The sequence below is a fragment of the Triticum dicoccoides genome, chromosome 7A (assembly GCF_002162155.2).
Source record: "Triticum dicoccoides isolate Atlit2015 ecotype Zavitan chromosome 7A, WEW_v2.0, whole genome shotgun sequence".
NCBI classification, from domain to species: Eukaryota; Viridiplantae; Streptophyta; class Magnoliopsida; order Poales; family Poaceae; genus Triticum; species Triticum dicoccoides.
In genome coordinates, this window is record NC_041392.1 from 61609968 (window position 1) to 61635558 (window position 25591).

General features: G+C 45.2%; 1 protein-coding gene across 1 annotated transcript; it reads right to left on the reverse strand.

Annotated features, from left to right (window-relative positions):
• Positions 1-3689: 3689 nt before the first annotated feature.
• Positions 3690-7383, reverse strand: LOC119328758 (PHD finger protein ALFIN-LIKE 3-like). Its single transcript, XM_037601734.1, has 3 exons — positions 7176-7383; positions 4685-4907; positions 3690-4137 (listed from the first exon to the last, which is right to left on the reverse strand). The coding sequence occupies exons 1-3, from the start codon at positions 7381-7383 to the stop codon at positions 3690-3692; spliced, it is 879 nt and encodes a 292-aa protein (XP_037457631.1).
• Between the last annotated feature and the right edge of the window lie 18208 nt (positions 7384-25591).

Here is a 25591-nt window from a genome sequence, read left to right on the forward strand (position 1 = left end):
TGAGGGCGAGCGTGGTGATTGGCGGAGGACTTCTCCTAGGTTGTCTGTGTCGAAGTACAGTCTGAAGGAGAAAGTGTGCCATGACGAAAGCGAGGTGGGCTTCATCCAATTTTAAAAGAGAGAGCTCCAACAAGAAATATCCCGCTAGAACGGGAAAACGATCGGGAAGGGGAGGGTCTGGCAGGAAAAGGGAATGGTGTGTCCTAGGGTGGATTTGTTGTGTTGGGACCGCGTGTTGGAAACAACATGACGGATAGTTCGGACAACCACATTTCTCCTCCACATATGGACTGAATTTTGGGAGCCCGGACTGTTCAGACGGTTGGATTTTGGGGAGCTGGGCGCCCATTTATGTCTGAATGTGTTCGGACTTATGACTTATGAGAGAGAAATAATCTTCAATCTTGAAGACGACTTTAAACATTTGTATGATTCATTTATATGCACTGTAGTCCATAGTAATGCAAGAGGTACTACTAGTTTCTATTGGAGGAGTTGATCTTACGGCTAGCATCGAACAGGGAATATATGAACTAATTGTTGCCGCCGAGACCAATGCCTCCCAGAGCTAGCTATCTTGGCGTACACAGATTGCCGGCAAGCTGCCGCTACATGAGCTTCCAAGGCTCCCTTCCTGTTACACACTTGCAGAACTCCAGATCGATGCTGTTTACCCTGTGGATGAGACGGTGAAGATCTAGGCCCTGCAAGCTTTTTCACATGTTGTGCAGAAATTTGTTCCTCATATAGTCACTGTTCCATGAATTGTTTTTATCATTATTAATAATTTTATGTTACTATTATTCATTAATTTTTTCTCTAAAGCTCACAATCTATTTTTAACATTTGAGGAGCTTTAAGTCCACGTTATACACGTCTACACTACATCTGACAAGTGGAAGTTTGTTCTTGCAGCAATTAGTGCCTCGGAGTTCTTCAAGACTGGTGCAAACAAATATTAAAAGAGCATAGAAGCGCTCATCTGGGCTAATTTAAAAAGAACATACTTCTCTTACATTATCCGGTTAACATTGTAACATGAATTCTTGAAAATATCCCAACGAAATGCGAAAAGAATGTAATGCCTCTCTCACTACCTTTGTAGTTAAGCATTTTCCATACAAAGGGCCGGTGACTGCATACGCAACAATAAAGGAAGCATGCACATATTATATCCTACTCTCCGATCTCTTCGCCGATGCAGTCAGCACACATGAAATCTTTGAGATGTTTTGCTTCAGTGGCAGTTATGTTCACATATTTGCCATGGAACCACTGGTCACATATGTCACAACATATCCAAAAGGCGTTGGCATGGTACTGAGCACTACAGGTTTCACAAAAGTATGTAACTTCATGATCATTTTCTTTGTCTTCAGCAGGCTTCCTAGAGTCCTTGTTTGGAGCAGATAAATTTTGCATCGACTCTTGAGATGGTGGCATGTTCTCTTCAGCAGGTATGATAGAGTCAAGCATGTCTATTGTAAAAAAAATGCCGGAGATTGGATTATTAGTTTGCGTGTTTGTTTTAGATTTGGGCGGTACAATTTTGTCACTTTAGTTAACAGTTTTTTGCATGAAGCACCCATGCCATGCATATGGCTGGTGTTGGCGTGGTTCATACCATTGGCTGCAGGCCTGGAATTTCCCGGTACTTCAATCCTATTCTGAGGCATGATAAATATACAGATCTCTATTTTTGCCAAAATTATACACATCTCTCTACTTTTGGCGAAATTAAAAAATTAAGTCGGCCCTCTCTATATCTTCCGTGAAAAAGATCGCATGTGCGCACACAAGTATATATGTTTATATACGCTGTGCATTGCCAGTGGAAAATAGCTAGAATCCATATTCCAAACAATTTTTTTATTTGATCATTACTAAAATAAATAGAAAACTATGTCATTTATCTGATCTAGTTTAGTGAAGAAATATGTATGTAATATATGCGGCTTAAAAATTACAAATATTTCAAAATAGAATACAGTGCATGGACACTCTTCATTGCCAGGAGAAAATGATTGCCCTCATGTACTCTTATAAAATTAATGCATGATCGAATCCTAGAAAATATGTGGTCCAAAAAATTTGAAGGTTTTGTGGGGGACAAGTGTCCAATGTCTGTAATAAACTTAAGACCAAACCCCATCATATTTCTTTAGGATATAAAAGGACACAAAATTATACTCCCTCCGTTCCAAAATATAGTGTTTCCTCTATTGCCGTACTTCAACTTTGACCATAAATGTAGCCAACAAGACCGACTGCGGCGGGAGCAAAAGTTATACCAGTGAATTCGTATTCAAAACAAGTTTTCAGTTATATAATTTTTTCTCCCGTCGCGGTCGGTTTCGTTGATTAAATTAATGGTCAAAGTTGGACCTTGGGAAACGCGGGCGCACTATATTGTGAAATGGACGGAGTACATCCACCAAAGAATTTCGCATTCGCAATACTATAGCCCACCAGTACACATGTAGATTTCATAAAATTGCTATAATGTTACATCTTCTATCAATCTGGAATTATTGGGGCATGGCACACCAAGAATATATATCACGCGCATTGATTTCACACACTTGTCATTTGGAAAAGTCTATGCATGCAAGAAATACAACCACTAATGGACGGTGTTGTTTATAACTCGATACTCTTTTTCCTTTGTCTAATACAAAAATAAACACGGTTTTATATCTGAAAATAACTTTTTCCCAAAGAAATATGTTTGAAAGTAACTGATCAAACTATTGGCCTAAATTCCTCTTTGTTTCAATACAGAACTACGCTACCCCGTGCAACAGCACTGGATTTTGATGACTATTTTTTCTTCATGAAAAACGGATCTGAGATTTCATGTCCGCCGGATTTACAATTTTTTATTAAAAACGGATTCAAGAAGTCTGGGACAGCATGATCTAAAAACTACGGCCACAAATGCCCTCTTAGTTGTTTAACTCAATACAATTTTTCCTATGCCTAATAAGAAATAAACACAGTTACGACGACAGTAGTAGTATTTGAAGAAGCCCAAGCAGTACTTCGCACAAGAGCTATGAGGCCTTGTGTGTGTGACAGAAACACATCCATAAATACTCTTCTCAGCTCTTTGTTGGGACGATTACTCGTTGGCATACTTCTGCGGAAGTGCTACAATACCATGTTTAGTCTGCAGTTACGAGCTGTGCGGGGGTCGGGAAAAATCTTTGTCAGTTCAGCCGGCACCAACACGGTGACGCTTGTGGGCGCCGCCTCCCTTCTTCAAGGGCGTCAGGTGTACCCCGTCGGCACTCCTCTCCGTGTACCGGCAGAAATCCGAGGATCTGTTTGGGCAGCAGCATCATTGTCGTCGTAGTATTTCTTGAAGGTGTTGTTTGGTACGTGGGAATTCAGAGGCATAGAAGCATGGCGGCGGTTGCTGGAAATCATCGCTTTGGCATTTGTTTCTCTTTCTGGGCTTGATTGTCCTGTTTGCCCATCAATGATATCACAGTTCTATCAGGTGGTTGCTATATTAATATAGCAAGGCGAAAGCCTGTTTCAAGACATTGTAAACTGAATTCTTAAATATATCCCAACGGAATGGGAAAAGAATGTAATGCCTCTCTCACTACCTTTCTAGTTAATCATTTTTCATACAAAGGGTGACTGCATATCCTAAAATAAAGGGATGGTGCACATATTATATCCTACTCTCCGATCACCTCGCGGATGCAGTCAGGACACTTGTATTCTTTGATATGTTCTGCTTCAGAGGCAGTTACCTTCACACATTTGCCATGGAACCACTGGTCACATTCGTCACAACCAATCCAAAAGGCATTGGCATGATACGGAGCATTACAAGATCCACAAAAGTCGGTAACTTCATTATCCTTTTGTTTGTCTTTAGCAGGCTTCCTAGAGTCCCTGTTTGGAGCAGACAAAACTTGCATTGAGTCTTGAGAAGGTGGCACGTTCTCTTCAGCAGGTGCGATAGAGTCTACGTCTGGATTGGACACATTCTCTTGAGTTGGTGCGCTCGACTCCCACTTTGCATTGTAACGCACAAATGTTGATAGCCAAGGAAGACCATAAGAGAGATAGAATTCGTCATGGACTGTTCGCATCTCGTTTACCATATCAAATAAACGTGTCCTGAAAGAGAAAGTAAACCAACATCACCAAATCAGCAATTGGCTTTGCAAGCAATATGTAACACATGACATTCTTGATGCATGGAGGAACTATATAAGCACAAGAACATAATGATTTAAATAGAAAACGAAGATCACCCCTAATAAGAATAGCCCATTATTTAATGCTGAGTCTCTAATAGTTGGTTCTGCAGGACTACTGTTCTGTTGAAGCTGTATTCTCTCTCGTGTTTGTTAAATGGAAAAAAACAAGATATTATGTCAAAAAATAGAATCTTCTATACGCTTGTTTAAAAGCATAGGAATTACATACTGTTTTGTTAGATAGAAGTTAGGTGTTTTTGCGCTTTTTGCTGCATTCAATGATTCTTCTACATGCACATGCTTTATGTGTTGTGAAATTATTGGTTACGTTTCTCGGAGGTAGATTGCACATATAAATGTCCAAAATGTTAAGTGCACAAAAAAACTCTTTGTGAAACGAAGTAGTATTAGTGGTGGTGGTGGTGATAGTAGTAGCAGCAGCAACAACAATAGTAGTAACATACCTTTGGTTGGCGGCGAGATAAGTGGACAAGAAAAAGGTGACGCCCATGAGCCACGAGTCGGAGTGGTGGGCGACAAGTGTCAGGTAGTCAGAACGGTTCATATAATCTCGCCGGCGGTTGATGCCTCGTGTCGGCACCGGCAGGCCTGGCGGCACCATCTCCTCCGGCAGCGTCAACTCCCAACTACCGTCCGGGTACCCGTACAAGCACATTGGCTCTTTACCTGAAGCGAGAAAATGAATCACACCACTACATCGGCCAGTGATCTGCACACCTCGCCATCTTATATTTACTAATTGTAATTGGGAGCACCATATGAGATTTACTTTAATTTAAGAAAAACTACCTCTCCAAACAATCCATTTGACAAAAAGTCATTATATTATTCAAACAGGTTTGATGTAGGTACATGTCAAACAACTCTATTGTAAAAAAAGCCGGAGATTAGATTGTTAGTTTGCATGTTTGTTTTACATTTGGGCAGTACTTTCGACACTTTAATTAATTAAATATTTTTTGCATGAAGCACCCATGCCATGCATATGGCTTGGTGATGGCGAGGTTCATATCACTGGCTGCAGGCTTAGAACTTGCACGTACTTTAGGCCTATTACGAGGCGTGATAAATATGCAGTTCTCTATGTTTGCCAAATTTATACAAATCTCCCTACTTTTGACTAATTTAAAATTAAGCCGGTCTTCTCTATGTCATCGTGAGAAAGATCGCTTGTGCGCACACAAGTATATATGTTTATATACACTGTGCGTTGTCGGCGGAAAATAGCTAGAGTCTGTATTTCCCAACAAATTTCTTTTAAAAAATTTGATCATTACTAAAAAATAGAAAACTATATCATTTATCTGACGTATTTTAGTGAATATACATGTATATAATATGTGACTTAAAATTAAAAATATTTTAAAATAGAACCATGGATACTCTTCATGACCAGGAGAAAATAAATGTCCTCATGTACTCTTGTAGAACACTTTTGCATGAATATTCGATGTAAATAGTAATGCATAATCGAGTCCTAGAAAAGATATGGTCTAGAAACAGTTGAAGATTTTGTGGGCGACAAGTGTTGAATGTCTATAATAAACTTAAGACCAAACCCCATCGTATTTCTTTAGGAGAAAAGGAGAAAAAAAAGAATACATCCACGAAAGAGTTTCGCGTTTGCAATACTATTGCCCACCAGTACACATGCAGCCTTCATAAAATTGCTACCATGTTACATCTTCTATCAATTTGGAGTTATTGGGGGCATAGCACACCAAGAATATATATCACGCGCATTGATTTCACACACTAGTCAATTGGAAAAGTCTACGCACGCAAAAAATACTACCACTAATGCAGAGAGTTGTTTATAACTCTATACTCTTTTTCCTTTGTCTAGTACAAAAATAAACATAGTTGTATATCTGAAAATAACCTTTTTCTTCCGGAGAAATATGTTTGAAAGTAAGTGATCAGACTACCAGCCTAAATTCCCCTGTGTTTCAATACAGAACTTCACTAGGCCGTGCAACAGCAGTGGATTGATGACTAGCTTTTCTTCATGAGAAAACGGATCTGAGAGTTCATGTCAGCCGGATTTACAATTTTGTAACTAAAAATGGATCTAAAATTTTAGGGACAGCAGGATCTAAATAATACAGCCACAAATGCCCGTAGTTGTCTAACTCAATACTTTTTCCTATGTCTAATAAGAAATAAAAACCATTATATGTTTCAAAGGAACTGATCAAACTATCAGTCCAAGTTTAATTAAATAAAGAACTTCACTAGCCCGTGCAATCACGGGATTGATGACTTGTTTTTCTTAATACAAAATGGATCCGAGATTTCATGTCAGATGAAACTATCAGCCTATCCCTAATACTAAAATAAACACCAGATCTGAAGTTCTTTGTCCTATGTCTAATACAAAAATAAACAAGGTCATATGTTTAAAAGTAACTGACAAAACTATCATCCTAAGTTTCCCCATGTTTCAGTGCAGAACTTCACTAGGCCGTGCAAACACGGGATTGATGACTAGTTTTTCTTAATAAAAAATGCATCTGAACTTCCATGTCAGATGAAACTATCAGCCTCTGCCTAATACGGGATCTAAAGATTTTTTCCTATGTCTAATACAAAAAAAAACATTCTTATATGTTTAAAAGTAACTGACCAAACTATCAGACAAAGTTTCCCCATGTTTCAATACAGAACTCCACTATCCCGTGCAACAGCACGGAACTGATGACTTGTTTTTCTTGTCAGCCGGATTTACAATTTTGTAACAAGCAATGGATATATCATTTCTGGGACAGTTGGATCTCTATATTACATACCTTCCTCGCGCAATAAATCATATAATGTATCCTGATCTGCGTGTATGGCAACAAGGAGGAGAAGAGATCGGTGTTAGATCCATCAGCACGTAGTCGTCACATATATCCAAAAAAACGTGTCACTAAGGAGCATCCCGTGGCGTACCTGTGGTGAGGGCTTGGACAAGCGCGCTGCGGCGGCCAGAGAAGTCCTCATAGATGTTCTCCACGGTCCATGAGACGGCCGGGCGGGGCCGCCATTCACCAGGGTGTGCCGGCAGCGGGGTTGGTGAAAGCCGCCCATGAACGGGAACGGTGAGACGACGCCTGGAGGGAGTGGGGTTGGAGGAGGAGCCGGCGCGAGATGCGTCCATGGGATGAGATTCGTGCTAGGTTCGCCGGCGGCGGGCTGGCAGAGATGGACGGAGCTCTTGAAGGAGGAAGGTGGAATTGGATCTATGGGGCACCCTGATACTTTGTTGCTTTATAAAGAGCCGGCGTCAAGAGGATGGAAGACTGGGGAACGGAGGACGCGGACCAGTGAAATAACTACAAGTTAGCTGGCATGCAAATCCTAGGGCTACTGGCGTGTGGTCCCTGGATCAGCAGTCCAGAATACGCGGTACTCCTTTATTTCCTTCATTAATTTCATTTATTTTTTTAAAGGTATTTATTTCCTCCGTAGTGTAAAAAGTACACGGCAAGATGTTCTCCCACGGTTTTGAAATGCATTATGTTTTAGTCATGCAGTTTCTAAGATGAAACTTTGATGATTATTTTGTATGCACTTATTGCTAAAAGGTTAAGGGATATGTTTGCATTCTGACCAAATAGTACCTTACCGTATGTAAACATGCTTGCGCCAGCCGCGTCCCAAGATTGCCACCTGTTTCGATCGGGCCCACGCACCACAACCCCCTCGAAAACCTTATTCGAGCCGATGAAGGGCTTGCCATACTTTTTTCTCCTACACCGTGCGTTGACCACAACTCCATAGTACCATCTCCTGTCTCTCTCTTTTTCCTCAATCGATGGAATGCTCCTGCCCGTCTACTTCACCACTGAATTAAGTGTTGGCTTGAGACTGCCGTGGTGTGGAGGCGCCGCTGCAGGGCCCTTTGAAGGAGAAGTTGCAAGGCCGGCGGGATTGGGGTGCGATGCCGGGTGCCTGGCACAGGCGCTACAAGGCCCCGGGTTCGCCACTTGCGGCAGCGCTCACCAGTGTCGCAAATGCATAATCTCGACGGGGTGCTGCAACCCAGGGTCGGTGCTGTAATTGGTGGTATCTTAGCAGCCATGGTTACTGCCAATTCAGCGTTGGCCGATGTCTAGTCGCATGCCGCTGGCGGTGCTGCAAAATGGGTGGTGATAACGGCCATCGTGCTGCAACCGCAGAGCATGCCGATGTCGTATCCACTGCCGATGCTGCAACCACACAGCTCGCCGGTGCAACAGCCATGGTCGATGCTGCAAGCCTGCAACGAGGTGGTCGCAGCAGCCACCATTGCTGCAACCCGATGGGGGCCGCCGTGACGATGCTTTCATGGCCACGGCGATGGTTCAATGGACACGACGACGAGGGATGCTATGACGACATCGGCAGCTGTGGCGATGCTGCCAGGCATGCTTCATTGGCCGCGGCGACGAGGCATACTTTGATGGTGTCGACGACAGTGACAATGCTTCAACGACCACGGCGATGGTTCTATGGACACGACGATGAGGCATGCGATGACGCCATCGATGGTTGTGGTGGTGCTGCAAGGCATGCTTGAATGGCCACAGCGACGAGGCGTACTTCGATGGTGTCGACGGCCCTGGCGATGCTGCGACGCGTGTTTCAACGGCTGCGGCGATGAGGCGTACTTTGATGGTGTCGACGGCCGTGGTGATGTTGTGAGGCGTGTCACAATGGTCGTGGCGATGCTTCGACGACCACAACAATGGTCCGATGGACATGGCGACGAGGCATGTTACGACGACATCGACGGCCGAGGCAATGCTGCAAGGCATGCTTCAATGGCCGTGGCGATGAGGCGTACTTCGATGGTGTCGACAGCTTGGTGAGGCTTCGACGACCACGGGGATGGTTCGATGGACACGGCGATGAGGCATGCTACGACTACATCGACGACCATGGCGATGCTACAAGGCATGCTTCAATGTGAGTGGCGGTGAGGCATACTTCAATGGCGCCGACAACCACGCCGATGCTTCGACAATTTCGACGGCCATGGCGATGTTGCGAAGCATGCCGCGGGGACGGGGCGTGCTTCAATGGTGTCGACTGTCGCAGCTGTGAGGCGTGCTAGGACGTTAATGCTGATGCTACTCCGAGCAGTGCATGGGTGTCGCTACTGCAATGACGCGCACTGTGGATGAGCAGGGCGTGCTAAGGAGATTAGCGGCCCTGATAAGACGCATCAGACGGCACAACCGGTGGCTGATATTTGAATCGCTGCAGGCGGATGGTGCCTAGCGTCCACCATATTTTGCCCTGGTCTTCGTCCGGATGAGTGCCAACTCCAATGCTCCTTTCCCAAGTCTAGTTCACTTTTTTAGATCGTGCAGATCCACTTTCCGAAAAGAAAAAGAAACTGGCAGTCCAACCATGTCCCTGTGAGCGGTATGGGAGAATCCTAGCACCGCCACCCTATGGGAATCCCACCTTCCTCCCTTGTCGTAGCCGGTGGGCACGGCCGGGCGAAGCCCACGCGACAGGGGGTGGGGCAGTGGCTTTTCATACCCTCTTTTCTGGACTCATGGATAGCTCGGCTTGGCCCTCTATGGCGGGGCCGAGCAGTGGCCGGGGAAGCAAATAATTCGCAGGGAGGTACTAGCGCGACGCTCAAGTGGGTCGACTCTGTCGGCATTGCTATGTTGGTGGTGCGGACGGCGTGCAATAGCGGGCAAGGATGGTGGCCCGACTTAAGCGGCGAATGCGTGCAAAGCGACACCCGCTCCTTCGCCTCCCTTCCTGTTCGCTGGTCTGGACCGTGTTCTTACCGGCGTTGTCATCTAGATTGGGTCCCAGCCCTAAACTGATGGCTTGGTGGTTGCAGGTGGCTTGGGAGGGTTTTCTCCCATATGTGGTGCTCAGCTAGGTGGGGTCATGTTAAGGCAGTTGGTGACAAGTGGGATTCGATGACAGGGGTTGGGTACTCCCTTTGCATGTGGGTCGGCATCATTGTTGTCCAGCCCTCACCGAGATAGTGCTATGGCACAGTGACTCCTCTCCTACATGGTATGTGCCAAGGTGCGAGCATTACGGTAATGCGCTACTCTAGCAGTGGCGACGTGTCTCTCTTGGAAGCCTAGGCGGCAACCCTGAGCAATCATAGTTATGCCACAAAAACCAAATTTTATATCATTACTCTATTATTAATGTATAAATATATAAGAGCTGTGATCCTATTCTTTACGAGGATAATCATCACAAATTTAAAGCAAAAAAGTTCAGATTAAAACAACTAAGGATATCTCCAACGCGGACCCTCATACCGCCCGAATACATCCAGACCATGCGGTCTGGACATGTTGTGCTATCCAACAAAGACCTATATCGGTCCACCGGTGCTCCAGAGAGTCAGTGCCGCATTAATGCCCGGCCAGAGCAGATGCGACCTCTCACTTCTGCCGGCATTGAAGTGGTGCGCGGCCGAGAGAGCACAACCCATGCCTCTTCCCGGTGAAGGAGACTCCTTGGCATTCAAATGATAGCCCGTCAGTTCGTCGCCCCTACATTAACGATATGCGGTTCTCTACGAACCTACTCCGGCACCACCCGTCTGTCCGTCTGCCGCCCAACATTGACCTCACTATCATGGCCCATCACCATCCGCCCGCTATATAAATACCAGCCCCAGACCATTCCCACAGTCATCGTCCTAGCTACTCCACTTTCTCCTCTCCGCACCACGCCCTCTATGGCCTCCTCATGCTCCAAAGCCCTTCATTGCTACCGGTTGGCTGGTCGGCTAGCAGATGGAGGCAGACGACGCCCCAATGGAGGACGAGGTGGCGCCACCCTCCTCGCCGGTGCGTGTGAGTTTCACCATTGATGAGGCCTGTGCGCACTACACGAACATGTTGTGGGAGGAGGAGGAGGCTAGGTTCCGACAGGTGCAGGTTGATCAGTCCTACAACCTCGGCCTCCTCGAGGAGCACCGGCGCATGGAGGAGCTACTCGCCATCGGCGCGACTATCGTGCCGGACATGGACGCGGTGGAGCAGCAGGCACTGGTCGATTGCTACCGCTCCGCCCGCGACATCCGTCGCGACTGCTGGTGGTAATGCCTCCATTAGGAGGAATGGGCGGCCGCCTAAAAGGAGATCGACAAGGTGGTGAATGAGGTGTGTGGCAAGAGCACAACAAGGAGGACATCACCCGCTCTGCCCTAGTCGCGCCTAGCCCGCTACTGCAACCACAAAGCTAATACGTCCACGGACGCCTCCGATAGCAAGGAAGAGTAGTGCATGGTAGGTCACTACCGCTCGGGTCCTAAGAAGGCCACAACTCTTCCCCTCCCGTTGAAGCCACGCTTGGTGCGCCTAACATCGATGGCCGATGAGCTACCTGGCGGCGATGTGGGGGCGGACAACAGTAGTTCCTGGGGCTCCGGAGGAAGAGCTGGAGAGCATCGAGGCGGAACTGGAGAAGGCGAAGGCATTCGCAGGACCAACACTTCTTAGGGCTCATGGTAGGACATGGGAAACGTGGGCCGATGATCATTTAGATTAGGTTTAGTGTCGGGTTTGTCCAGTTTATATGAAAAATGTAATGAGTTTTGTCTGGTTTATATGAAAATTGATCCAAATATAGTGAATTTTGACCGTTTTATATGAAAGTCCATCGTATTTACATGAATTTCAGTTGGTTAGTTCAAACGGCGGCTGGAATGTATGCAGGCAACATTATATAGCCGGCTCCCGCATATATGGACTGTTCCCCCTATGCGCGGATGGATGATGGAATATATTTATGGGTTAACGTTGGAGATGCCCTAACCCCACCAAACTTTTCTGACAAACATATAATTTGCGCATGGTCAAGATTCAAAAGTGAACGGTCCGGTCTGGACTTGTTATTGGACCTATGAACGTGTTCTAGATTCCTAGGGGCCAGAGTTCGGTCTACACCTCGTCTAACATGGCAACAGGTAAACCTAAGTTTGAAAATTCTTCTGTATATTGAGTGTAGAAGGGCGCATGCCGATGAGATTGCCGGCACTAGACGTGCACTTCGTGTTCCCGCAAGGGTCAGCAATGGTGTGGGATAGAGCTGGATGGGCACCCTCGATCCATGACAGCAGCACGACCACCACTTCCGGCTTCGTGCTACCTCTTGAGCACTGTGTTGGTTTTCCCTTGAAGTGGAAACGGTGATTCAGCAAAGTAGCGTAAGTATTTCCCTCTGTTTTTTAGAACAAAGGTATCAATCCAGTAGGAGATCATGCTCAAGTCCCACACACCTACACAAACAAATAAGAACCTCGCAACCAACGCAATAAAGGAGTTGTCAAGCCTTCACGGTCACTTATGATAGTGAGATCTGATAGATATGATAAGATAATATTTTTGGTATTTTTATGATAAAGAGAAATACAGATGCAAAGTAAAATAAACGGCAAAGGAAATAACTAAGTGTTGGAAGATTAATATGATGAAAGATAGAGCTGGGGGTCATAGGTTTCACTAGTGGCTTCTCTCAAGAGCATAAGTATTACGGTGGGTAAACGAATTACTGTCGAGCAATTGATAGAATTGAGCATAGTTATGAGAATATCTAGGTATGATCATGTATATAGGCATCACGTCCACAACAAGTAGATCGAAACGATTCTGCATCTACTACTATTACTCCACGCATCGACCGCTATCCAGCATGCATCTAGAGTATTAAGTTCATAAGAACAAAGTAATGCTTTGAGGAAGATGATATGATGTAGAGGGATAAACTCACACAATATGATATAAACCCCATCTTTTTATCCTCGATGGCAACAATACAATACGTGTCGATTCCCTTTCTGTCACTAGGATCGAGCACCGCAAGATTGAACTCAAAGCTAAGCACTTCTCCCATTGCAAGAAAGATCAATCTAGTAGGCCAAACCAAACTGATAATTCGAAGAGACTTGCAAAGATAAACCAATCATACATAAAAAAAATTCAGAACAGAATCAAATATTGTTCATAGATAATCTGGATCATAAACCCACAATTCATCGGATCTCAACAAACACACCGCAAAAGAAGATTACATTGAATAGATCTCCAAGAAGATCGAGGAGGACTTTGTATTGAGATCCAAAGAGAGACAAGAAGCCATCTAGCTAATAACTATGGACCCGTAGGTCTGAAGTAAACTACTCACACATCACCGGAGAGGCCATGGAGTTGATGTAGAGGCCCTCAGTGATCAATGCCCCCTCCGGCGGAGCTCCGGAAAGGCCCCAAGATGGGATCTCTCGAGTACAGAAGGTTGCGGCGGTGGAATTAGGTTTCGTGGTGCTCCTGGATGTTTGGGGGATACGTGGATATATATAGGAGGAAGAAGTACGTCGGTGGAGCACCGGAGGGCCCACGAGGGTGGAGGGCGCGCCTAGGGGGGTAGGCGCGCCCCCCTGCCTCGTGGCTTCCTCCGTTGTTTCTTGACGCCCACTCCAAGTCTCCTGGATCCCGTTTGTTGAGAAAATGACGTTCCCGAAGGTTTCATTCCGTTTAGACTTCGTTTGATATTCCTTTTCTTTGAAACCCTGAAATAGGAAAAAAACACCAATTTGGGCTGGCCTACGGTTAGTAGGTTAGTCCCAAAAATGATATAAAAGTGTAAAATAAAGCCATTAACATCCAAAATAGATAATATAATAGCATGGAGCAATCAAAATTATAGATACGTTGGAGACGTATCAAGCATCCCCAAGCTTAATTCCTCGAGTAGGTAAATGATAAAAGAAGATTTTTTTATGTGGAATGCTTTCTAACATATTTCTCAATGTAATTTTTCTTTATTGTGGCATGAATGTTCAGATCCAAAAGATTCAAGATAAAAGTTTAATATTGATATAAAAAAATAATACTTCAAGCATACTAACTAAGCAATCATGTCTTCTCAAAATAACATGGCCAAAGGAAGTTATCCCTACAAAATCATATAGTCTGGTTATGCTCTATCTTCACCACACAAAATAATTAAATCATGCACAACCCTGATGACAAGCCAAAAAATTGTTTCATACTTTTGATGTTCTCAAACTTTTCAATCTTCACGCAATATATGAGTGTGAGCCATGGATATAGCACTATGGTGGAATAGAATGGTGGTTGTGGAGAAGACAAAAAGGAGAAGATAGTCTCACATCAACTAGGCGTATCAACGGGCTATGGAGATGCCCATCAATAGATATCAATGTGAGTGAGTAGGGATTGCCATGCAACGGATGCACTAGAGCTATAAGTATATGAAAGCTCAACAAAAGAAACTAAGTGGGTGTGCATTCAACTTGCTTGCTCACAAAGACCTAGGGCATTTTGAGGAAGCCCATCATTGGAATATACAAGCCAAGTTCTATAATGAAAAATTCCCACTAGTATATGAAAGTGATATCATAGGAGACTCTCTATATGAAGAACATGGTGCTACTTTGAAGCACAAGTGTGGAAAAAGGATAGTAGCATTGTCCCTTCTCTCTTTTTCTCTCTTTTTCTTTTTTTATTTGGGCCTTCTTTCTCTTTTTTTGGCCTCTTTTTTTCGTACGGAGTCTCATCCCAACTTGAGGGGGAATCATAGTCTCCATCATCCTTTCCTCACTTGGGACAATACTCTAATAATGATGATCATCACACTTTATTTACTTACAACTCAATACTTAGAACAAAATATGACTCTATGTGAATGCCTCCGGCGGTGTACCGGGATGTGCAATGATGCATGAGTGACATGTATGAAGAATTATGAATGGTGGCTTTGCCACGAATATGATGTAAACTACATGATCATGCAAGCAATAGGACAATGATGAAGCGTGTCATAATAACGGAACGGTGGAAAGTTGCATGGCAATATATCTCGGAATGGCTATGAAAATGCCATAATAGGTAGGTATGGTGGTTGTTTTGAGGAAGGTATATGGTGGGTTTATGGTACCGGCGAAAGTTGCGCGATACTAGAGAGGCTAGAAATGGTGGAAGGGTGAGAGTGTGTATAATCCATGGACTCAACATTAGTCATAAAGAACTCACATACTTGTTGTAAAAATCTATTAGTTATCGAAACAAAGTATTACGCGCATGCTCCTAGGGGGATAGATTGGTAGGAAAAGACCATTGCTCGCCAGCGACCGCCACTCATAAGGAAGACAATCAATAAATAAATCATGCTCTGACTTCATCACATAATGGTTCACCATACGTGCATGCTACGGGAATCACAAACTTCACCACAAGCATTTCTGAAATTCACAACTACTCAACTAGCATGACTCTAATATCACCATCTCCATATCTCAAAACAATTATCAAGTATCAAACTTCTCATAGTATTCAATGCACTTATATGAAAGTTTTTATATTATATCAAATTTCCATGTTGTTCTAAAGGACTCTCAAAATAATATAAGTGAACCATGCGAGAACAATTATTTCTATAAAACAAATCCACCACCGTGCTCTAAAATATATAAGTGAAGCACTAGAGCAAAAACTACATAGCTCAAAAGATATAAGTGAAGCACATAGAGTATTCTCATACATTTCAAATCATGTGAGTCTCTCTCAAAAGGTGTGTACAGCAAGGATGATTGTGGTAAACTAAAAAGCAAAGACTCAAATCATACAAGACGCTCCAAGCAAAACACATATCATGTGGTGAATAAAAATATAGCTCCAAGTAAAGTTACCGATAGACAAAGACGAAAGAGGGGATGCCTTCCAGGGCATCCCCAAGCTTAGGATTTTTGGTGTCCTTGAATTTTACCTTGGGGTGCGATGGGAATCCCCAAGCTTAGGCTGTTTCCACTCTTTGTTCCATAATCCATCAAATCTTTACCCAAAACTTGAAAACTTCACAACACAAAACTCAAAATAGAAAATCTCGTGAGCTTCGTTAGCGAAAGAAAACAAAACACCACTTCAAGGTACTGTAATGAACTCATTGTTTATTTATATTGGTGTTAAACCTACTATATTCCAACTTCTTTATGGTTTATAAACTCTTTTACTAGACATAGCTTCATCAAAATAAGCAAACAACACAAGAAAAACAGAATCTGTCAAAAACATAACAGTCTGTAGTAATCTGTAGCTAACGCAACTTATGGAACCCGAAAAATTCTAAAATAATTTTCTGGACGTGAGGAATTTATCTATTAATCATCTGCAAAAATAATTAACTAAATATCACATTCCAAATAAAAATTGCAGCGATTCTCGTGAGCGCTAAAGTTTCTGTTTTCTACAGCAAGATCAAAGAAACTTTCCCCAAGTCTTCCCAACGGTTCTACTTGGCACAAACACTAATTAAACCAAAAAAAACACAAACAAAACAGAGGTAATATAAATTATTTATTACTAAACAGGAGCAAAAAGCAAGGTATAAAAATAAAATTGGGTTTCCTCCCAACAAGCGCTATCGTTTAGCGCCCCTAGCTAGGCATAAAAGCGAAGATAGATCTAGGTATTGCCATCTTTGGTAGGCAATTCTTCAATGAGACACCTATAACTCTTAGGAGTTTCTTTTATTTTTATTAATTAACGAACTCCTAGGCACAAAATCAAGAAAATCATTTGTAGCAAACGGTTCCTTAATGATAGCAAAGAGATTGGGATGAACACTTATTGATTTTAAATCTGTAGTTTCCTTACTAGAGGATTCACCCTTATTTTTAGGAACATAAACAAGCTTGGCAATTTTAGTGGGAGGATTTGGAGTATTCTTTAACAGAAGAAAAACCGGACCCCAAGTTGGTGATAATTCCCTCAAGTTTATCGATTCTAGTAGAATCCCGATCTATTCTTTCATTAACTATGGGTTCTTTTTCCTAAAAAATTTCAGAGTAACTCCCACCTTAGATCCATATTGGGTAATTAGGTTGTGGATCTTTTTATCCAAATTCTCAATCAACTCTATAGTAGCAACTTTATTCTCAATAATTTCAAGCCTTTGCATCACATGTTCCAAAGTTAACATAGTTCCATTAACCAAAAGAGGTGGTGAGCCAAACAAATCTACCATAGCGTAATAAGAATCAAAAGTATGGCCACCCAAGAAATTCCCTTCGGTAATGGTATCAAGAATATATCTGTACCAAGGAGTAGTGCCTACATAAAAATTGCGGAGAAGAACGGAAGTAGATTGCTTCCTGATAGATCTATTTGAAGAATTGCAAATTCTATACCAAGCATCTTTTAGATTTTCTCCCTCCCTTTGTTTAACATTTAGAACTTCATTCCCGGGAGACAACGGAGAAGATAGAGGACTAGCCATGACGACAAGGCAAGCAAGAAAGCGATGAACGGAAAAGAGAGGGCGAATAATAAGGTAAGGGTGAAGTGGGGGAGAGGAAAACTAGAGGCAAATGACAAATAATTTCATGCGAGGGATAAGAGTCTGTGATGGGTACTTGGTATGTGTTGACTTGGCAATGGCACCTAAAATGACTCGTTGTTGGGAGTCAGATCTTGACTTGACTTGGCGCGAATCTCCCCGGCAACGGCGCCAGAAATCCTTCTTGCTACCTCTTGAGTACTGCGTTGGTTTTCCCTTGAAGAGGAAATGGTGATGCAGCAAAGTAGCGTAAGTATTTCCCTCAGTTTTTGAGAACCAAGGTATCAATCCAGTAGGAGATCAGGCTCAAGTCCCACACACCTACACAAACAAATAAGAACCTCACAACCAACATGGTAAAGGGGTTGTCAAGCCCTTCACGGTCACTTACGAGAGTGAGATCTGATATATATGATAAGATAATATTTTTGGTATTTTTATGATAAAGAGAAATAAAGATGCAAAGTAAAATAAACGACAAAGGAAATAACTAAGTGTTGGAAGATTTATATGATGAAAGATAGACCCGAGGGCCATAGGTTTCACTAGTGGCTTCTCTCAAGAGCATAAGTATTACGATGGGTAAACGAATTACTGTCGAGCAACTGATAGAATTGAGCATAGTTATGAGAATATCTAGGTATGATCATGTATATAGGCATCACCACTACAAAAAAATACACTTCCGTGATGATACGTGTTTGTCACAGTAGGTCGCGTTTTTTTGTCATGCATTTACATCCATGACGATTTTATGACAGAATCAAGATAGTCATACCTGTGTTTTCGTAGAAGTGTTCCATGACATTACCGAAATTATCATCACGGAAGTGTCCACTTCCATGACGATAAATCGCGCGTCACAGAGGTATTTTCGTCAAGGGTGACCGACACGTGGCATCCACCGTAATGGAGCGCCGTTAAGCTATTAGGTCAGGTTTTGGATCCGATAGCCCGTTAACAGCCCCGACCAATGGGGATTTTCCACGTGTAAAATCTTCATTGGCTGGAGGTGACACATGTTAGGTCCGTGTTGGCACAGGTGTCACTCATCCAATGGGCGAGACGCGCCTATGATATGTTGACACGTGGACCGGCCCATCAAGTTTAAATGGGCCGGCCCAACTGAAGGCCCACAAAATTTAGCGGACCATAATGGGCTGGCCCAGCTAAAGGCCCATGAGATTTTGCGGACCACAATGGGCTGGCCCAGCTAAAGGCCGACAAGATTTTGTGGGCCATAATGGGCCGACCCAGGTAAAGGCCCACAAGATTTTTGTGTGCCATAATGGGCCGGCCGAGGAAAAGGCCCACAAGATTCTTGCGGATCATAATGGGCCGGCACAGCTAAAGGCCCACGAGATTTCACCGACATTAATGGGCTGGCCCAACTGTAGGCCCACAAGATTTTGAGGACCCTACTAGGCCGGCCCATTTACTGGTTTTGGGCCAAATGCCGACCCATATTTGATTCGGTCCATTAATGGCCTGCCACGCTCCGGTCCTAATAGTGGCCCATATGAGATCCGGCCCGTTAAAAGCCTACCACGTTCTGAGCCAAATTACGGCCCAAATCAGGTCCGGCCCTTTAAGAGGCTTTGGGCTCAATTATGGCCCATATCAGATTTGGCCCGTCAACCGGACACTATGCTTTTGGGCCCACTTTCTAAAGGCCCACTTAGTAATTCGGCCTCATATTAGTTTTGGCCTGTTAAGGGCCCGTTTAACATTTCGGCCCTATATTAATTTCGGCCTGTTAAAAGCCCGTCATATAGTTGGGCCTAACTACGACCCGATTTGCATCCGGCCTGCTCGCAGCCAATATCTGATTGGGCCAAACAAGGACCGAGACAATTTTGGCCTGTTAAAAGCCCGTGATTTGATTCGCACAATCATGGGCCGGGGTTCATTTCGGACTGCTACTGGCACGTGAGTTGTTCGACACGTTTCAGGCCCAACCTACATCGTGATTGCATGACGGCCCGATTATGTACCGTAATTTTGCGGTTTGGCTGGTTTATTGTGAAGATAGGATATATATACAGTAAAATAACTGCAGCATCGTGAGTAAGAAAAAACCTAGACTATACAATAAAGAAATTACAGCATATTACATCCACTGGGCATCAAAGTTCACCACTATGATAATAAAGCACAAGCAGACAGCAGATTACATACACTGCGCATCAAAGATCGCCACTAGTGCAAATAAACACGCCGACAAAATAATATACAAAACCGACAGCACTTCAATAGAGTTCAAGAAAGGTTAGCCCTGCTGGGGAGCTGCAGCGCAAGCAGCTGAGCAAGATGATGAGACTGCGCTTGTTCAACACTTATATCTTCCTCACTCGGAAAGATAAACAAGCCGACAGATGACAGGATTTGCACATAAAAGTATCAGTGCTGACAATTCATCACATTTTTTACTGACGAATAAAGTGACATAGTTTAAAATTGCATTAAGACAATATGGTATTGTTCAGGTCAAGACATGGCAGGAAATGAAATTGTGAAGGAGTTGGCGGCTTCACGACACCACTGGATTATAGATCAAGAACTCATAAGTATCAATGGTTAGTCTGCTGTCAATTTATACCATTTTAGATTGGCAAATAAAGAGATGGTTTAAATAATAGCAGAGTGATATGACATTGTTCATAGTTAAGACATTGCAGAATATGACATTGTGTTGTAGTGGGTAGGTTCACCACACCACTGGATTACGGATGAAGAACAGAAGCATACATGCAGTGCAAAAGAAGATCAATTGCTATATATAGTTTAATTTACATGGTATGAAGAAGGAACTTGGTTGTACAACTGCAAACTTAAATTGAGGAAGGACAAACTTTTGTTTATGATCTAGATAATAAACTTTAAACAAGAAATTTGATGCAAACACCAAAAATAAACAGCTGTTGCAGTCATGCCTAACCAAATATATATAACAAAGTTTGAAGGCTTGAGATGGGACAAACTTACATTATTGGTGAAGACAAGCTCTATAAAGGCCTTGTCCATGCTGATGGGGGGACAATTCAAGAAGTTTACCACATAATATTCTTCAAAAGCATTGCCTTTATTCTACATTTTGTTAAGAGTAAATATAGATGTGATAATATACGAAAAAATGGAGAATATTTAAGATAAGATGAAGAGTGATGCTACATAACCAAGTCGCTATAAATGTAAGTGCATCGATACAGGCAAAAGGTACAACCAAGAGCAATGCGCAACTAAACTTCTTCAGTACCAACCTTATGGTAAGAGTAAATATAGACCTGATGTGTAGAAAATGGAGGGCAAAGGAAAATAAGATGCAGAGTGATGGTACATGAATAACTACCTGTCATTATAAGTACACTGATAAAGGATAGCATGTACTTACAAGAACAATGCAGAGCTAAAAAAACATTGGCATTGGATATATTCTACACTAATGTAACAATTCATACTGATTAGATAATTTGGAGCGAACAATTGATAAGCAAGCTATCATGCATACTGCTGTCACATAATGAACCAGGTACGTATGCAAGTATAGTGATACAGGACAACAGATAGTAACAAGAGTAAAGCAGTGGGCAGCATATTTGCAATATCCTGTCGTTCTTGTCAAACCGGAATTCTTCTTCGAGCAGATTTCCTGCAAAAAAGATCCGTAAGGCACATGCGGAAAAGTAGAAGTTCAAATTGTCATGTGATTTCATAGACAGTACCTCATCCTTGGAACGAGACCAGTGCATAACAAGGTTTTTCCATTGAATGTCTTCTAAATTTAGCATATGAGACTTCACCGGAAATTCGTTTATAGACTCGCCATCAAAGTGTGATTTCCTCAGGTAACACCGATACTACTGCAATGCTTCCTTGAAAAGCACAAGGAAGCTTTGCTCGTCATGACTATCCAGATTGACCCTCGCCTAGTTACAACAATGTAATGCTCCTTCTCTCTCCCTGCCCGTCTACTTCACCACTGAATTAAGTGTTGGCTTGAGACTGCCGTGGTGTGGAGGCGCCGCTGTAGGGCCCTTTGAAGGAGAAGTTGCAAGGCCGGCGGGATTGGGGCGCGATGCCGGGTGCCTGGCACAGGCGCTACAAGGCCCCGGGTTCGCCACTCGCGGAAGCGCTCACCAGTCTCGCAAATGCATAATCTCGCCGGGGTGCTGTAACCCGGGGTCGGTGCTCTAATTGGTGGTATCTTAGCAGCCATGGTTACTGCCAATCCAGCGTTGAAAGATGTCTCGTCGCACGCCGCCGGCGGTGCTGCAAAATGGGTGGTGATAACGGCCGTCGTGCTGCAACCGCAGAGCGTGCCGATGTCGTATCCACTGCCGATGTTGCAACCACACAGCTCGCCGGTGCAACAGCCATGGTCGATGCTGCAAGCCTGCAACGGGGTGGTCGCGGCAACCACCGTTGCTGCAACCCGATGGGGGCGGCCGCGACGATGCTTTGATGGCCAGGGCGATGGTTCAATGGACACGACGACGAGGGATGCTATGACGACATCGGCAGCCGTGGCGATGCTGCAACGCATGCTTCATTGGCCGCGGCGACGAGGCATACATTGATGGTGTCGACGACAGTGACAATGCTTCAACGACCACGGCATGGTTCTATGGACACGACGTTGAGGCATGCGATGACGGCATCGATGGTCGTGGTGGTGCTGCAAGGCATGCTTGAATGGCCACAGCGACGAGGCATACTTCGATGGTGTCGACGGCCCTGGCGATGCTGTGACGCGTGTTTCAACGGCTGCGGCGATGAGGCGTACTTCGATGGTGTCGACGGTCGTGGTGATGTTGCGAGGCGTGTCACAATGGTCGTGGAGATGCTTCGACGACCAAAACAATGGTTCGATGGACATGGCGACGAGGCATGTTACGATGACATAGACGGCCGAGGCGATGCTGCAAGGCATGCTTCAATGGCCGTGGAGATGAGGCGTACTTCGATGGTGTCGACAGCCGTGGTGATGCTTCGACGACCACGGGGATGGTTCGATGGACACGACGATGAGGCATGCTACGAAGACATCGACGACCATGGCGATGCTGCAAGGCATGCTTCAATGTGAGTGGCGGTGAGGCATACTTCAATGGCGCCGACGGCCATGGCGATGTTGCGAGGCATGCCGCGGGGACGGGGCGTGCTTCAATGGTGTCGACTGTCGCAGCTGTGAGGCGTGCTAGGAGGTTAATGCTGATGCTACTCCGAGTAGTGCATGGGTGTCGCTATTGCAATGACGCGCACTGTGGACGAGCGGTGCGTGCTAAGGAGATTAGCGGCCCTGATAAGACGCATCGGGCGGCACAACCGGTGGCTGATATTTGAATCGCCGCAGGCGGATGGTGCCTACCATCCACCATATTTTGCCCTGGTCTTCGTCCGGATGAGTGCCAACTCCAATGCTCCTTTCCCAAGTCTAGTTCATTTTTTTAGATCCCGCACATCCAGTTTCCCAAAATAAAAAGAAACTGGCAGTCCAACCATGTCCCTGCTAGCGGTATGGGAGAATCCTAACACCGCCACCCTCTGGGAATCCTACCTTCCTCCCTTGTCGTAGCCGGTGGGCGCGGCCGGGCGAAGCCCACGCGGCAGGGGGTGGGGCAGTGGTTTTTCATACCCTCTTTTCTGGACTCATGGATAGCTCGGCTTGGCCCTCTATGGCGGGGCCGAGCAGTGGCCAGGGAAGCAAATCATTCGCAGTGAGGTACTAGCGCGATGCTTAAGTGGGGCGACTCTGTCGGCATTGCTATGTTGGTGGTGCGGACGGCGTGCAACAGCGGGCAAGGACGGTGGCCCGACTTAGGCGACGAATGCGTGCAAAGCGACACCCGCTCCTTTGCCTCCCTTCCTGTTCGCTGGTCTGGATCGTGTTCTTACCAGCTTTGGCATCTAGATTGGGTCCCAGCCCTAAATTGATGGCTTGGTGGTTGCAGGTGGCTTGGGAGGGTTTTCTCCCATATGTGTGGTGCTCGGCTATGTGGGGTCATGTTAAGGCAGTTGGTGACAAGTGGGATTCGACGATAGGGGTTGGGTACTCCCTTTGCATGTGGGTCAGCATCATTGTTGTCTAGCCCTCACCGAGATAGTGCTATGGCACAGTGACTCCTCTCCTACATGGTATGTGCCAAGGTGCGAGCGTTACGGTAATGCGCTACTCTAGCAGCGGTGGCGTGTCTCTCTTGGACGCCTAGGCGGCGACCCTGAGCAATCATAGTTATGCCACAAAAACCAAATTTTATATTATTACTCTATTATTAATGTATAAATATATAAGAGCTGTGATCCTATTCTTTACGAGGAATAATCATCATGAATTTAAAGAAAAAAAATGTTCGGATTAAAACAACTAAGGATATCTCCAACGCGGACCCTCGTACCGCCCGAATACATCCAGACCGTGCGGTCTGGACGTGTTATGCTATCCAACAAAGACCTATATTGGTCCACCGGTGCTCCAGAGTGTCAGTGCCGCATTAATGCCCGGCCAGAGCAGATGCGACCTCTCACTTCTGCCGGCATTGAAGTGGTGCGCGGCCGAGATAGCACAACCCATGCCGCTTCCCGGTGCAGGCGACTCCTCCGCATTCAAATGATAGCCCGTCAGTTCGTCGCCCCTACATTAACAATATGCGGTTGTCTAGGAACCTACTCCGACACCACCCGTCTGTCCGTCTGCCGCCCAACATTGACCTCACTGTCATGGCCCATCACCATCCGCCCGCTATATAAACACCAGCCCAGACCATACCCACAGTCATCGTCCTAGCTACTCCACTTTCTCCTCTCCGCACCACGCCCTCTATGGCCTCCTCATGCTCCAAAGCCCTTCGGGACACCCTATCCTTGACCAGAAGAAGGAGAGGACCTCCATTGCTACCGGTTGGCTGGTCGGCTAGCAGATGGAGGCAGACGACGCCCCAATGGAGGACGAGGCGGCGCCACCCTCCTCGCCGGTGCGTGTGAGTTTCACCATTGATGAGGCCTGTGCGCACTACACGAACATGTTGTGGGAGGAGGAGGCCAGGTTCTGACAGGTGCAGGCTGATCAGTCCTACAACCTCGGCCTCCTCGAGGAGCACCGGTGCAAGGAGGAGCTACTCGTCGTCGGCGCGACTATTGTGCCGATCATGGACGCGGTGGAGCAGCAGGCACTGGTCGATTGCTACCGCTCCGCCCGCGACATCCGACGCGACTGCTGGTGGTAATGCCTCCATTAGGAGGAATTGGCAGCCGCCTAAAAGGAGATCGACGAGGTGGTGAATGAGGTGTGTGGTAACAGGTAAACCTAAGTTTGACCATTCTTTTGTATAGTGAGTGTAGAAGGGCGCATGCCGATGAGATGCCCGACACTAGACGTGCACTTCGTGTTCCCGCAAGGGTCAGCAATGGTGCGGGACAGAGCTGGATGGGCATCCTCGATCCATGACAGCAGCACGACCACCACTTCCGGCTTCGTTAGAGCATCTACAATGATGGATACCTAATTTGAGTTGCCGAACGCCCCCGAACACGCCCGGCCACGTCCGTGGATAGTGACCGGTCAGACCCCACATGACAACTCCAATAACCATAATAGGCATTTTTCAATTAGCATTTTCATACAAAACCATGCAAAAAAGCAAGATCTATATACTACCAACTACCATCTACACTACTCATCCTTCTCATCAGATATGTGGATGAAATTGATGTCGGGGTCGCCGTCGTTATGGTCATTGGCAGCCGGGCGAACCTTCGGTTCCTCCTCGGGAGTGAAGAATGGCATGCTCCTCCGTTGCCTCCTCTGCCTGGGCCACCTCGAACTATGTGCATCGACCATGGCGAAGCCGGTAAATGCCAAATCTGCCTGATGCGCCTCCTCTGACTCCTCCTCCACCTCCTCCTCTATGACCGCATCCTCCTTTGCCTCCACCTCCACCTCCTTCTCCTCCTCAGGCTGCACTGAAACCAGAGGCAGGCTAGCTGCGATCCAATCTTCGCGCCTGCCCTGGATCTCCTCTTGCAGCTACAGCCGTCGC

Bases quoted from the DNA above. Each gene is read 5' to 3' on its own strand.
- LOC119328758 (XM_037601734.1), bottom strand. From the start codon at position 7,383: ATGGACGCATCTCGCGCCGGCTCCTCCTCCAACCCCACTCCCTCCAGG. The intron at 4,908-7,175 runs GTACGCCACGGG...TTCTCGCTTCAG, and splicing joins TGTCCAAGCCCTCACCACAG to GTAAAGAGCCAATGTGCTTG. The intron at 4,138-4,684 runs GTATGTTACTAC...TTTCTCTTTCAG, and splicing joins TATCTCGCCGCCAACCAAAG to GACACGTTTATTTGATATGG.